The sequence below is a fragment of the Haliotis rufescens genome, unplaced genomic scaffold, assembly GCF_023055435.1.
Source record: "Haliotis rufescens isolate VD_foot unplaced genomic scaffold, xgHalRufe1.0.p SCAF_13, whole genome shotgun sequence".
Classification (NCBI taxonomy): Eukaryota; Metazoa; Mollusca; class Gastropoda; order Lepetellida; family Haliotidae; genus Haliotis; species Haliotis rufescens.
The window spans coordinates 27105661-27122116 of record NW_025963813.1 but is presented as its reverse complement, the minus strand read 5'-3'; the positions used below and the strand labels follow the sequence as shown (position 1 = coordinate 27122116).

Genomic DNA, 16456 nt, shown 5'->3' with positions numbered 1-16456 from the left:
GGTTGGCCTGGTCCAGATTTGGTGCTGTTTTTACAGTAATGATTTTCATGATTGTAGCCTTCCCAAGATGCAGCAAGCACAAACTCCGAGTTTGCCAACATGTGGAAGGAGCTGCAGGCCGGCACCGGACAGACAACACCATCTGGTGGCAACCTCATCCAAGAACCATCACTCCAACAGGCAGCACTTGCATTAGGGCAGATAACTCCTCCTACAACAAGGCATCAGAAGAAACCAGAACTGAGTGGAGGTAGTGACAGTGCCACTGTTCAGGACTCGGAAAGTGAAAACAAGTTTGGAGCTAGCAGTAGTAAGAAGATAGATCTACAGACTCTGTTTGACCGTGCCAGCTTGCAGAAGGACGCCGCAGAGAAGGACGAGTTCATCGCCATGATGGACTCTCTGGAGTTGTCAGGGAAGACCCAGAAGGAGGAAGAGGTTGTTGGAGGGATCAACAGTAGTAATAATAATGCCACGGAACAGGTGAGACCGTCACAATCAATCTCTTCACTCCCTGTCTCCTAAATAGTATAGCCTACCCATGGGGTAAGAAGAAAGGTCTGCAGCAATCCATGCTTGCCATGGTCAGACTTTGTGCCTTGCTTGATTCATGTCATCTTATCCCAATTATCATGATTAATCACTGGATTGTCTATTCCAGATTTGGTTATTATACATATCATGATCATTAAGCTGAAATATAATGCAGCGTTAAACTACAAACAAACAAAATGGTGTTTCCTCATGGTCAAAGCTTTCACTTTCCAGACCTGTGTACCCCACATAGGCACTAATGTACCCATTCTTGGTTCTGACCCAGTATAAAACAATACTTACGTCATGCTATGATGTTGATGGAATATTATAAGATTACTAATTCATACACTCTCTCCTTGTTTGTCATACAGGATGGTAGTTCTGCACTGAAACACATGCTGAAGATCGGATCGGACACAGGTTCAACGCCAGACGGTGGTAGTGTGCCTAATACATCCTCGCCAACAAAAGCGTATGGGAAACAGTTATCAGTGCAGGAACTGTTTGATGGTGAGTATTTGTCCTTGTGAGGTCATTGTGGGACCTAGAACCCATAGTAATCATCAAGTGTATGAACAGCAGATGTAGTGCTGTGACGGCTTTGTCAAGCAGGGCCCAGGTATCCAACGTGCTAGGGCCCATGTGCACAAAGTGATTTTTGCTCTATCACTATTGTAAGCCTATGTTTTGTATATGCGTTCCAATGGTAATAGCAAAGATCCCTTTGAGGAAGTAACAGTGCACTTTGTGATATGATATGATTATGAGTTCATGAACTCTTGATATGCTACTTGTATCATCGTATCAAATATTATTGTGATGCTTTTGTGAGGTCGTGATCTCATGATATGCTACTTGTATTGTGGTATCAAATAATATCGTGATGCTTTGTTGAGGTCGTGATCTCATGATATATGCTACTTGTATCATCGTATCAAATATTATCATGATGCTTTGGTGAGGTCGTGATCTCATGATATATGCTACTTGTATCATCGTGTCAAATATTATCGTGATGCTTTGGTGATACATAACAAGTACAAGAAGCACCATGCAGTGTTCAGTGTAATCATATATTGCATTAACATGTGAGGTGAGGTGAAATTGGGTTTAATGTCGCGTCCAAGATTATTGCACTTATTAGCAACGTGCATGAACGTGTGTGTGTGTGTGGCTGCTTGTACTAGTCCGGACTGATGCCGATTTATAGTGCTAGCCCACTGGGATACCATGCCGCAGTTTAACATGAATACCCCACTCAGACACAGTATACTGACTCTGAGCCGACCAGTCCTTGTTTTAGCCCCTTAATGCCGAGCGCCAGACAGGGTAACAATAAGTACCATCTTTTAGCGTCTTTTGGTATGATGCGGCCGGGGATCGAACCCCGGACCTTCCGCTCTCCGGGTGGACGCTCTACCACTAGACCAGGGAGGCGGTCTGCATTAACATGTATCTGCATGTGCAGCCAGATATATATCTCTGCTGGCCATAGTATCCTTATCTTGATTACCTGCAGGGTTATAGTTCTCATACAGTATTGATTGTATGACATTGCATACAAATTACCAACTTTAGTTTTAAGAATTTAGTTTTATGATCTTTGTCAAGATCTGGCAACATGAGTTGAACTTCATGATCAGCTGATAAGCATGGATGCGATTAAAGTATCCAAGGCATCATTGGTGACTTTTGTATCATGAAAACGAATGTAAACAGGCAGTTCTGAATGGAGAATAATAACAGCTGTGTTAATTGTGGATATTTTACAACATAACATTTTATGACATTTTATAGGTGCTAAACAACAGGAGACCTCTCCACCACAACCCAAGCAACAGCAACAGCAACAGCAACAGAAGGAGCAAGAAAGAAAGCAGCATCAAGGTCAGGGTCACAGACAACAGCAGCGGCAAGGTCAAAGGCAACAGCATCAAGGTCAAGGTCATGTGAATCACCGACCTCACGAATCTGGACCTAGGTTAGACACAGGGTGTGTTGTGGTTTGTTTGTGCTTACTTTAATTGCATGGCGGAAAGGGTTGTTCAAGTTTTCGGTTCTTGATTGCGTTTATCATAAGAACAAGGTAATATACAGGCACTTTTTGGCCCATATAATTGGTACATTTTAAATTCATGTGTCATGTTGACATGACTGACAACTAGGCGTCCAATTAACTTTCTGTCACTTTAGACTGGGGGCATGACCAGGTCAAAGGTGAATTGACTGCTTTGGTTTGTTTATTATTTTTGTTTGTTTGTTGTTTAATGCCGCACTCCGCAATATTCCAGCTATATGACGGCAGTCTGTAAATTATCGAGTCTGGACCAGACAATCCAGTGATTGATATCACGAGCATCGATCCATGCAATTGGGATCGATGACATGCATCAATCAAGTCAGCGAGCCTGACCACCCGATCCCGTTAGTCGCCTCTTACAACAGGCATAGTCGCCTTTTACGGCAAGCATGGGTTGCTGAAGACCTATTCTACCCCGGATCGCTATGTTATGGTTATTCAGACATATTCTAAAAAAAATAACTTTTCATAGACACAACCTAACTCACCAATAGGGACTGCTGCTGATATTTTCAAAGGGAATATTTAAAAATACATTTTTAATTTATTTTTATTTCAATGTCATTTGGATGTGAACTTGAACAACTCTTTTACTGCATGGTTAATATCATCACAATGTACACTGTGTCAAGACATAGTGAGTGTTTGTTTTAAGTTGGGCACTATTAATGGATGCTTTCTGGACAAAATCTGAATGCTGGTTCACAGAAATTGTGGGTATTGACAGTGTGCACTGTACATGTTGCATGATTTCACACATATTCGTAGGAAAGTTGACACAAAGTTGACTTACAGGCTTGTTACTTACGCTATGTTGTTATCAATAGTCGGTGTGCCCTCACATTGCATGTTGGATCCGTCACAGCATGATATGTTCCTTGTTTTGGGGGAGGTCTCGGTGTTCGTCGATATTATTATGTTCTTGTTCTGAAGATCTCATTATGTTCTTGTTCTGATGATCTCATAACGTTTTTGTTCTATTGATTTCATTACGTTCTTGTGTTTGAGATCTCATTACATTCTTGTTTTGTTGGTTGTTGCCGTCTTAGTGTTCACCATAACATTGTTTTTGCAATGATAATGTTGTGTTGAAATTGATGGTAGAGAAAAGCACATGATTTAAACATGATTCAGTTGAATTAAGAAAGTTGATCTTGACATTCTTTACCTAGTGATTTACAAAAGGTGGTCTCAAAAGTCAGTTTGGTCATCAAATTCATACATTTTTTTGTACCTATTAATTTGCAATAAAAAATTTACCCTTGTGTATTTTAAGATAAATTATATCAACACTCACTTAAAGAAACACTCCTCGGCAAGTTTTGTTACTTTGATTTGTGTTGTGACCGGTGTTAATATAGTTGTTACAAATACATTTGTGACAGATTCTCTGTATAATGGGTGTTGCTGAAATATGCCTGCTGCTTGTGACAAATCTTCCTGTATTAGTTTGATCTAAGACTTATTTTGGGACGCCAAGGCTCTGTTTCACAAAGTGATCGTAGCTCTACGACTGCTGATTAGTCTGTGTTATAGAATGGGATTTACGATCATATTAGAGCTGTGATCGCTTTGTGGAACATGTAGTTTCAAACAAAGTGCACATATAAGTAACACATAACAAATAAATTGTTTCATTTACTGATTAATAAACATGATAATGCTAGCCAACACACACTGTATTCCTTCAAACACAGTTGAAAATAGCTTATTCATTACCTTGTCTCCAAATTTTACACTTTCAACAAGAAAAAGTTACAGTCTGATGTCAGGTTTAAAGTGATCATGGGTGGTCCAGTTGTCTAAGGTGCTGCAATTTGGTGTGCAGAGTTGCGTCCCTTGGGTATGTCCAAAGTCTATCATCATGGTTCGAATCTTGATTCACCTAATTATGTTTCTAGGTTTGTCACTACCATATCCATGCTCATAGGTTTCACCAAAGTGGTAAATGTCTAAGACCTGCATCACTTTAGGCGTTCCTCCCACATCAAGCTACCTTGCAGTCATATTACCCTAATACTGTTCTAAGTAGTGTAAAACCCGCTCGCTCGCTCACTTAAACAAATGTATATGGTCCGAAGGATCATCATTTTATTTATCAAATTTTCAAAATGCAAAATTGTTAACAGTTGGCCAGTTGGCCACAGAGTCCTCAAGAAAGTGAACTGATTTTGTTGATCCCAGGGATTTCATTATGTTGGCTGTAGTAATGTAGTAATCAATAAGTTTGTCAATGATTGTTTGAAGGGGCACTGGTGGTCAAGAATGCCACAATTTGATATGCAGAGTTATGCCCCTTAGCTGTATCTGGATACTCTTATGAAGATCTTTGGCTTCTGATGTCATGACCTGTATCATTTTGGGCTTTCATACCACATTCAAGCCAAACTTGGTTTCTAGCATCATTTTCTGTAGAAGTTGGTGGTGTTAGTATGTTGACTATTATCAGCTGAGTTTACCAGATCAAACAGAAGTTTGCTTGTCTTGGGCTTCAGTCTAGTGGCTAAAGTTGCAGACTGTAGTAGGGTAATCTGCTATATATCCTCAATTAAACTTAAACCCAACTTACTCACCCACTCACTCACATTACAGGAACCCAGTGCTGGACCTAGAGGCCAGGTGTAAGAATCTGGGGCTAGCAGCTCCGGGATACGACTTCAAGCGTGTACAGGTCTGTTCACTTGTTCAGTAACACATGGGAAGTCCGGGGAGGGGACCCAGACAAGAAGGCTAAAACAAGGACTGGTCGGCTCGGAGTCAGTATGCTGTGTCTGAGTGGGGTATTCATGTTAAACAGTGGCATGGTATCTCAGTACTATTAGATGTGCATGTATGTCGCCATGTAAGTGCAAAAATGTTGAATGCGACGCTAAACCCCATTTCATCTCACCTCACCTCACTTCAGGTGTGGGTATTGGGTCTTGAGGTACTGCAATTTGCAGAGTACAGACATTCCAGGATCCCCTTGTCTATCTGTGGTCTTGGGTTTCATCCAAGTGGTAATATCAAATGTTTTTTCCTTAAAGCCACATGACACTATAACCACTCTTCAGTTGCACTAACAGGAGTCCTGTGTGTTTGTGCAGGGTCACTTCACGAGCATGGTGATGCTGACAAATGGGGCAAGGTTCGAAGGATCCGAGTGTGGCAGTCGCGAGGAGGCTGCAGAGAGTGCTGCAAGCATTGCCCTGCTTCATCTGGTGAGTCACAAACATACGTTCCTAGAGTTCTAATGTTCTGCAGTTCGCTGTGCAGAGTTGCATCCCTTTGGCATGCCAAAACACACACACAGACACACGCACGCACGCATGCACACACACACACACACACACGCACGCATGCACACACACGCACGCATGCACGCACGCACACACACACACTGTCAGTTACACACATTGTCACACACATATGCGTGCGTGCATGGCGCAGTTAAACCTTGAACTCGAGATTAAACCCCATTTCACCTCATCTACAGGGTTCCACAAACCCGTTGGTCCACAAGACAAGTCAAGGAATCAGTACCAGTAGTATTAGATGGTCTTACAGGCTAGTGGAAAATGTGAAATGACTGTCTTTGCGTTTTCTGTCAACAGAATGAATGGACAGAAAGTGATTGAATATTCGTGTGGCTACTCCAAAAAATATATTTGTCACAAGTCACGAGGAGTTCACCCATTTTGCTACTTTGGCCCACAGCATAACGTGGGAAAGTGACAGTTAAAGCATTTCTGTGCACTTTCTGATAGCTAGCATACCAGCACAGGGTATTTATCATTATCAAGTTTGGTGCTGCAGCAAATTTATTTGGTCTTCAAAAAATAATTCTCGTTTTCTGGTTACACCTCCATCTGATAATTTCTCATTTGTACTGGAGTCTATTCTCAAGAGTTAGTTGTGAAAATTTGTCAAAACTTAAAAAAAATAGAAAATATTATTTCTACGTGAACAAGCTTCTGTCCCCTGCGTTTTCAGAATGTGTTATTTTACACACAAATATATTGTCAGATTAGCACACTGTGATCTGAACTTCTGCCGAATATTCAACAGAATTTTGGACATGTGACAGTTGGGGATCTTTCAATGGACAAGAACATGTTCTCTTACTGTTAGTGTTACAGATATGTTACATTGTTTTTTGTTCAACATATCTCGCCATGACTTTACATGGTTTTGACAAATATATTTTTTGTACGCATATGTTGACAGTTTTGAAGATATCATATCTGGATGAAATGTTTAATTCAATTTTTTAAAATGTTTTTTGTTGTTTTTTTGTCAAAAAGTTTACTCTTGAATGGCAAATTATCCTGGTGAGTTCTTACTTGATCTTTGACCTTTGCTAGTTTTGTACACCACTGGTGACTTAATGCTTTATTCTTTGTACCTCTGTACACTAGACATGTTACCATGGTTACAGAGATGCCAACGATTACAAATTAGGCAAGATCATTTCAATATTTTGGACCAATGTTCATTATAATGAAGTGAAATATATAATGTTTTAAAATTAAACATTGGCAGTTATTTTCAGCTAATCACCATCGCTATTAGCTAATCCATCAGTGTAGGTTTTTTTGTTTTCTATATACGCTGTCTGCATGGAATGACTGCCTACTTCACTTTAGATACTGAGTTTGTTACAAAGTAGCATGATATTTCAAGCTTTGAAAAAAAAGTTTCAGTGCACATGAACAATGCTTTCTCAATGTGATTTGTACCTGTGAAGATCCGGGGTAGTATAGGTCTTCAGCTACCCATGCTTGCCGTAAAAGGCGACTATGCTTGTGGTAAGAGGCGACTAACGGGATCGGGTGGTCAGGCTCGCTGACTTGGTTGATGCACGCCATGTATCCCAATTGCGTAGATCGATGCTCATGATATCAATCACTGGATTGTCTGGTCCAGACTCGATTATTTACAGACTGCCGTCACATAGCTGGAATATTGCTGAGTGTGGTGTTAAACAACAAACAAACAAAACCAATGTGATTTGTACCATATAGAACAACATCCCTAACTTGCTTGTTCAAATTTCTACATGCATCGTCATATTTTGCCAATGAATAATCACTTGTTTTGCTGAGGAAGGGAAGGGTTACACACTTTGAGAAGTTTGGATAATGATTTGAAATGCAAATGGTGATTTAAGTAGCAAAACCAAAGTCAGTAATGCTAGTGGTGAAACTGAAAGCAAATGCTCGTCACACCAAAGGCCCGGGTTCGATTTCCCACATGGGTACAATGTGTGAAGACCATTTCTGGTGTCCCCCGCCGTGATATTTCTGGGATATTTCTGAAAGCAGTGTAAAACTCAGTTTGGGGTTGGCATCTCTGATGTTCAGCAGCTTCAGCGCCATTATTTCGTCTTACTTAGATACATGTATTTGTGTACTGTTTTTTTATATTTGTCTTTGTGTGTGTGTGTTTACGGCTGTTACAGCTCACTAAAAAAGTATTGCATATTCAAATTATATGCTTTGGCAACAGTCCTGCAGTCATAACTGTGAAGTCAAAGTCTGTTAACTGTCAAGTCAAAGTCTGTTAACTGTCTCTTATGAGTTGACAAAGTAAATACTTTTCATGAATAGGGGGCACGGGTGGCCCAGTCGTCTAAGGTGCCGTGATTCACTGTGCAGAGTTGCGTCCCTTGGGCACGCCGAAAAAACCTATGATTGTGGGTTTGAATCCCGGTTTGCCCCAATTATGTTTCTAGGTTTGTCACCACCATACCTGTGCTTGTGGGTTTTACCGAAGTGGTAAACGTCTGAGACCTGCATCACTTCTGGCTTTCCTCCCACATTAAGCTGACACGCCGCGATATAACTGGAATACTGTTCAAAGCGGCGTTGAACCCAACTCACTCACCCACTTTTCATGAAAAACAACAGAACTGTTTTATTCTCTTCAACGCTTGAGGCAATATAACTTGAGATTTATGCTTTTTTGTTATGTCTATTGATTGTCAGTGAAAGCATGTGTCTTGTGCATAGGTTTTGATTTCAGGATATTGTCTATCATTATTTTGTTGTTGATTTCGTCCTTGATGATCAGAATATAGATGGTTTTTACTTCTAAAAACTCCTGATTCACTGATATGCAAATGCACATAGAAAATTCATGATTACAATATATAGCTAGTGTTTATTAGCTGTTGCACACTGAGACATAGTTACAGCTTGGTAGCTTTGTATATTTTTGTTTATGGACATTTTCATCAATGATTTGCACCATGGCAGTGTAATTGTTACATACTATTCAAAAACAGTTAGGATAACCTGAATCTTTTGTATTACCATAGGGGGAGGGGGAGTAGTCTTGTGGTTAAACAGTTTGCTCGTCATGCCGAAAACCCAGTTCGATTCCATACATGGGTACAGCCAATTTCTGGTGTCCCCTGCCATGATATTGCTGGAATATTGCTAAAAGCGGTGTTAAACCATACTCACTCACTTGTATTACTATAGCTGATCTGTCGTGCTATGACAGGTTAACTATAGTAATCTGAAAGGATAGAGTGATCCTTAACAATTTTGAGTTGCCAAGTTTAGCTTAGTAGGTACTAGGTGAAGCATCAATGTGTTATTGTCAACATACTTAATGTCTAACAAGTGTTTTTGCTATATTTTGAAGTTAATATAAATGGACAGTGAATAAGGATGATAGAAATACAAGACTGACATTGTTTTATTTACAAAGATGGTTCTGATTGGTTTACAACCAGGTGGGAAATAAAATTTTAAGATATTTGATAAGGTTAAGATCTGTCTCTATTTAACCTTCATTGTTCATGTAATATGACGATGAACTACAGCTAATTGTAAAAAAAGAATTTACTCGTCTCGTTCATGGTCCCAGCATTGTTGTGTAAATCTTTGGTTGGTCCAAGCTGATAAAAAAAATAAAATTCATGAAAAAAATATTGCAGCAAAATAAGGCTAGACAGTTTTTTTCTTCTCCTTTTTGGCATTATGAATCTTGGACACCTATATTAATGTAGGTAGGTATAAATGAAAAAAAATCCAATTTCAAATACGTTTGGGGATTTTCTCTTCATGTTAAGTACCTAGGAAAGGTTAAAATATAATAGTTGAAGTTGGGACATGAGTTTTTAAGGTAAATTTGCAACAGATTTTAAGTTAGGTATAATACATTTAAATTGATAAGTTTCCTAACTTTCTTTTAACTTTGTAGTTATTCCTTGTCGGGGAAATATAAACAACCCTATGTTTTCATTTTAAAATATATTTTAATGCTTCAATTTCATTTTGGTGTTGCTATGTTGCACCATTTACAGATTTTAAGACCAATTCCTGTCATTTTTAGAAAAGTTACTACAGCCTACTGACTAAAAGTAAGAAATCTTACTGACTAATGACTACCTCTGACCCAGTCAGGACCCTTTACTGATGGGGTTGTAGCAGAGTAGCAGGAGTGTCATCAGTTGTTTTTGTTATTGCAGCAAGCCTTAGACCGGACACAGCATCCGCCGTTCATGAACATCCCACCCCCAGGGATGATGATGCCCCCACCCCCACATCTGTGTTCCCCAAACTCTGCCTTCAGTCCAGTTCGACCTGGTACAGCACAAAGTGAGTAGCCTGACCCCCAGGGGGGAGGATGCCCCACCCCAACATCTGTGTTCCCCAAAGTCTGCCTTCAGTCCAGTTCGACCTGGTACAGCACAAAGTAGCCCGACCCCCTGGGGGGAGGATGCCCCACGGTGGGGCACCTCATATCTGTGTTTCCCCCACCCCTACATCTGTGTTCCCCAAACTACAGCACAAAGTAAGTAGCCTGACCCAAGGGATGATGATGCCCCCACCCCCACATCTGTGTTTCCCCCACCGTCACATCTGTGTTTCCACCACCCCAACATCTGTTTCCCCCACCCCTACATCTGTGTTCCCCAAACTACAGCACAAAGTAAGTAGCCTGACCCAAGGGATGATGATGCCCCCACCGCCACATCTGTGTTTCCCCCACCGTCACATCTGTGTTTCCACCACCCCAACATCTGTTTCCCCCACCCCTACATCTGTGTTCCCCAAACTACAGCACAAAGTAAGTAGCCTGACCCAAGGGATGATGATGCCCCCACCGCCACATCTGTGTTTCCCCCACCGTCACATCTGTGTTTCCACCACCCCAACATCTGTTTCCCCCACCCCTACATCTGTGTTCCCCAAACTACAGCACAAAGTAAGTAGCCTGACCCAAGGGATGATGATGCCCCCACCCCCACATCTGTGTTTCCCAAACTCTGCCTTTAATCCAGTTCAAACTGGTACAGCACAAAGTAAGTAGCCTGACCCCCAGGGGAGAGGATGCCCCCACCCTCACATCTGTGTTACCCCCACCGCTACATCTGTGTTTCCCCCACCCCTACATCTGTTCCCCAAACTCTAGCTGCCTTTAGTCCAGTTCGACCTGGTACAGCACAAAGTAAGTAGTCTGACCTCCGAGGGAAGAGGATGCCCCACCCCACATCTGTTTTCCCCACCCCTGTGAGACTGTCGTAACTTCCATGCCTAATCTTCCATAGCTTTGTGGGACCTCCCTAGGACAGTAAGTAGACACACTCACGGGCCTGTGTGAAACTGTAACAGTAACCCTATATAATTGTAATTAACATTTTGACTCAGATTAAAGAATGTTCTTTAATGAGTTAGTCAAAATTCCTTTATTCTTCATCACCCCATAAACTCAATCGACTCACTCACAGGATTTTCAGGTCACATATTTGTTAATATTCTGCAGTATTAGAAAATAATAATAAATAGCAATAGTTTGTAACAATATTCCTTTTTCTGACTAGTGTTTGTACCAAGGGGAGGCTACTCTCAACTACGACATCCCCGCCATCAGTTTCCGGGCCCTCCACAGTCTCAGAGATATCAGGGTCATGGTCATCACCAACACGGGGGTCCACGACATCAGCATCCAGCCAATCAAAATGCAGGAAGTGGTTCGTGGAACCATCACCAAGGTAACCAGTCTGACATGGGGTTGGGAGGAAGCTATCAGAGCACAGAGGCATCGAGGAAGCCGGGATTGGTGACAGACCCTGCCTTCATTCCTCTACAGGTGATCTTCAGTAATACTTGCTTTGTTCCTACTTCTCATTCTTGAGAAGTAGTTTCGTGAAACCACATTAATGTTTAGCACACCAGTACCAAAGGTCAAAGTAATGAATCTCAGGACATGTTTTTTGACATAAGATGGTTTCTTCATTGGATGACAAATTGATTTCTTGACCATGTTGGGGGCACAGGTGGCGGCACAGGTGGCGGCACAGGTGGCTCAGTCGTGTGAGGCGCTGCAATTCGCTGTGCAGAGTTGTGTCCTTTGGTCGCGCTCGAAGCCTGAGATTGTGGATTCGAATCCCGGTTCACCCTGATTATGTTTCTAGGTTTGTCAGCACCATAGCCATGCTCGTGGGTTTCACTAAAGTGGTAAACGTCTGAGACCTGCATCACTTCAGACTTTTAAGCTGACACACTGTGATATAACTGGAATACTGTTTATTTAAAGTCAACTCACTCACTACCAATGTGTAGAAACTTCCGTTGATACTTTGATATATTCTTGTTAACCCATGTGAGACTTTTCTAATGTGGCATGGGGCGTTTGGCTAGCCTTGTGTTTTAAGCTTTTTAATGCCCAGTTTTCTTGCTCTGTGTTTAGTGTACTGGTAAATGACACATACTATATTTATTTTGGTAGGATGTTTTGGTCATTTCAATTTGTTTTGTTTTCATGCATAGTATGGCATAACATTGTTATCTTACTATTGGCCCAAAGGAACTACCTGGATAAAATTAGTCTCAAGTAACCTCAGACTCAGTGACATTGTTGCCTGAATGTCTTTGTATCCTAACACCATGGCATGTTGTCCATAATATCAAGCACTGGTTTGTCTGGTCCATGCTTGATTTATTACATACTCCAGCGATAAAGTTGGAATGTAGCATGAAACAACACATTCACTTACTATTGAGACAAAGTGTATTGTTACAGTGCTGCTCTTGATTCCAAACTACTGCCCTTTGCTGGGACATTGGGAAGTAAATTATATTGTTCAGAATGGGGATTTAAAAATAAAAAATTGACATTGTATTTCCACATGGCACTCACTCCAATAATGTACAACTTTTGGTTGGTTTGTTTGTTTGTTGTTCAACGCCCAACTTGGCAATATTCCAGCTATATGACATCAGTCTGTAAATAATTGAGTCTGGACCAGACAATCCTGTGATTAACATCATGAGCATTGATCCACGCCATTGAGATACGATGACATGCATCAACCAAGTCAGCGAGCCGCACCACCTGATCCTGTTAGTCGCCTCTTTCGACACTCATAGTTGCCTGTTTTGGCAAGCATGGGTTGCTGAAGACCTATTCTATCCCGGATCTTCATGGGTCCATTACATTACACAAGGACTCCTTTGGCTGAAGGTGGTTTGTAAGCCTACTAATGGAACCATTCTAATATGTGTTGGTTACAATTCCAATGTGATTTGCATAAAGTGACACAAAACCTCACTCACTCACTCCATATTGACTCCTCTTCTGCTCCCTATTCACAGGTTGCTAGGAACCAGAAGACACCCCAAAAGCGGCGCGACGCCCAGCCCCAAGACCATGTAGATAACAGTGCTGCTCCAATAAGAGACTCTGACAGTTACGCTAGAAGTGAAAACAAACAAACTGACAGTTCCCAGTCCCAGTCAGGGAGCTCCTCAGCTCTTAGAACTGAACACTGCAAGTCCCATAAACCTGAACCCAAGTCTGCTGGAGGAGGAGCACAAGCACATGGGAAGAAACGGCGTCCTCGAATAGCTGCTAACCTCAACTTCTCCTAAACTGTCACAGCAGGATGAGCAAGCACAGGTCGCCATGTTTGAAGGAAGTTGTGTGCCAATGATGCATATCATTTGAAGTTGACGTTGTTCAGTGGGCAAGACAGACCTCACTGAAGTATTGAATTCATGCAGTAGCCACAGTGAAAGTGTTTACTAGCCAGGCAGTTTTACTTGGTTTCCTTCAGACTTGAAAATAGTGACTCTTTTGTGTTTTAATTTTGAAAACTGGCTGTATTTTAATTCTTTATGTGCAAACAGGTTTCAAGTTTTGATGTATGCATTTGTATGAGATGTGACATGCAAGTGGAGTATTTCAGGTCATCTTTCATGTCTGCTTGGTGACTGGACAAGACAGTATGTATATATGCTGATCCATCCTCGATCATCCAGTGTATTATATCTCCACTCTTTCATAAGTACCCTGGACCTGTACCTGTGTACTGGGCACAAAGCGATCTTAGCGCCAAGATGATCGTACTCCCATAGGCTTACGATAGTCTTAGCGCAAAGATCGCTTTGTGCAAGAGGGCACTGATTGAAACAGGCCATATCACCAATTCTCAACTTGCTCTTTGAAATACAATTGCTATACCTTGTAGCATAAGGATAGTCTACTACTTGAACCACTAGTTTTGGCAGACTGTAAGTTGATCTACCTGTGTTGGTATTCAGTCAAACATGTTTTCTAACTAACAGTTCATTTATTATATAGTCTTCTGATTCATATATATTGAGGGCTTGCTCAGACAAGACAATCACTTACACATGCTCAACGTTCCGAGAAAACTATTTTGTATGGTTGTTTAAATTTGGGCATAGCTAGTAATGAGAGGTGAAGCTAGTGACATCACTTCCAAGTAGTGGATATGAGTTCAGGGTATTTATCATAATAGAATGGAGATTTAATACACTGGATTATCGAGGATGAACTGCTCAACGTGTTGTGATAAGTTCTCAGACTGATCTCCCCTTATGGTGGAGCTGCATTATCAAAGTCCAGCCGGCTAAATGAACAGTCTCTATACATGTACATGGTGATATCTACTACAACGTGTCGTATCTATGCAAAACCTGACACTGTTTCGTGTATTTTCAGTTGGAATGCTCTTGCTAGTATTTCTTATACTACACAATATTTGATAAGGATGTCCCTAATACAAATTGAGTAGTGTACATTGTTACGCCGAGTCTAGAAGACAAAAGTTATGGCATAATGTCAAATAAAGGTTTTTATGGTTGTTTTTTTAGTCCCAAAGTCCTTGCCAAACTGCCCAAGTATCATCAGGACTAGTAAATAAAATTGCTATTTTACAGGGCTTTGCTATATTTGATATAAGGACTAAAGATGTCAGTTTCTACCACTGATGAATGATGGTTGTATGAGATGAAGAATAGGAAATGGCAAAATCAAAATTTCTCTGTAAATGGCATTAGAAGGGGCTTCCTTTGCTTCCTGTACATCTGTTTCCAAACAGGGTGCCATTGTACAACACACTCTTAGCCCTAAGGTGAACATAACTCCCATACTTCAACAAAGACTTACGATAGTCGTAGAGCTAAGGTTGTTTTGTACGGCAACACCCAGGTTTTTGCTGTGTGAGAATGAACAATGCCCTGGGTGTCTCCATGACTATTGTAAGTATGGGAGCTGTGATCACAATGTGGGACAAGTTCCACAAAGCACTATGATTATTGTATGTATGGGGGTTGGGTGTAAGATCACTTTAAAGTACCAGGCTCCGTTCGTTAAGCATAATAATTGACTACAGAGGAATCCTGTCAACCGGTGAAATTGTTCACATTGATGTAAGAATCTGTCTGAAGGAATGTTCTTTTTTGAAATGATAAGTTGAAATTGGTCTTCTTTAACATCGGCAAAACTTTCGTTTTGTTTCTTTATAGCATCGCATCTTCATTAAAAGTATTGAAAATATGATCCTGATTAGAAAAAGATGGATGAAGGTTGCAATGCTGAATGAGAAAAAAAAAAATGTCCGATTTAGTGGTAGAAGAGTACTTTGTTGTAAGAAGTGGGCGACCGGTCTTGAGCCAGACTTGATTGCCATGATACAGCAAGACAATTGTTTTTTTTAACTGCAAAAGCCTTTTATTTAACAAACCAAAATACAAAACAAGTATCCTGCCTATATTCAAAGCCATGACTGTAGCATTGTTTTTTGCTTTAAAATAAACTATGGAATGAAGATTGATAAACTGTTGCAGTACGCTGTAGCATTTCCACCAAAGAGTTAGCATTGATTTATTTAAATATTTGATAATTGTGTTGTGTTCTATCATGTGTTTATTTCCTTTACAACATTGACCCAAGTCAACTGCTGCATCGTGCATTCTTCTTGATTTAAATCTCATCTTGGGTTTGTTTTATCCCATATGAAATTCTTCTTTCTTAACTTCCCGAAGTTGATGTTTGGACAAGATGCAACATATTCCATAATGTTTTAAGGGTTATTTTAATATGTACATTTATATTCATTTAATGCAGAAAGATCTTATAAACGCCAGGGGTAAAGAGTGAAAGAAAAATACGTCCAGGGCCCACTTGCACAGAGCTTAGATACTCGTAACTCCCATACTTTAACATAGGCATAAGATAATCTTAACACTAAGATGATTTTGTGCAAGTGGGCCCAGGCCTTTTAGGAACTCAGTAGGCTTGGAATATTTCAACATTATTGATACTCTCAGTTGAATAAGGCATTCGAATGTAATGATATTTGGTTATCTAGTTGTATGTTGATCGTCTATCATGGATCACTCTACCACTGCTGGTGCTACTTTGACATAGTACTGCCAACTTGTGCAGCTGTTGGTCAGCCTTGTCCATGTCGGCTCTATGGAGGACGGAGGTTACTCACTGCACCGATGTCTGTCACAAATGGCGACATGTCACTTAACAGATGAAAAACTGAGGTCAGCAATAACACAACTTGTAATAAATATTTTAAGTTGTGAA

General features: G+C 40.7%; 1 protein-coding gene across 4 annotated transcripts in view; it reads left to right on the top strand.

Annotated features, from left to right (window-relative positions):
- Positions 1-16456, top strand: part of LOC124152504 (5'-3' exoribonuclease 1-like) — an 88706-nt gene extending 72250 nt beyond the window's left edge. Inside the window, exons 33-41 of one of the 4 annotated variants that reach the window (XM_048394366.1) lie at positions 58-483; positions 909-1047; positions 2335-2518; positions 5210-5288; positions 5704-5817; positions 6901-6927; positions 10077-10206; positions 11433-11701; positions 13207-16456. In XM_048394366.1, the coding sequence (XP_048250323.1) occupies positions 58-483; positions 909-1047; positions 2335-2518; positions 5210-5288; positions 5704-5817; positions 6901-6927; positions 10077-10206; positions 11433-11701; positions 13207-13482 (1644 nt within the window). In that variant the 3' untranslated portion in view covers positions 13483-16456. Of the gene's footprint in view, positions 1-57; positions 484-908; positions 1048-2334; positions 2531-5209; positions 5289-5703; positions 5818-6900; positions 6928-10076; positions 10207-11432; positions 11702-13206 lie in introns of all 4 variants that reach the window. The other 3 variants (XM_048394365.1, XM_048394368.1, XM_048394367.1) reach the window with 3 other exon arrangements.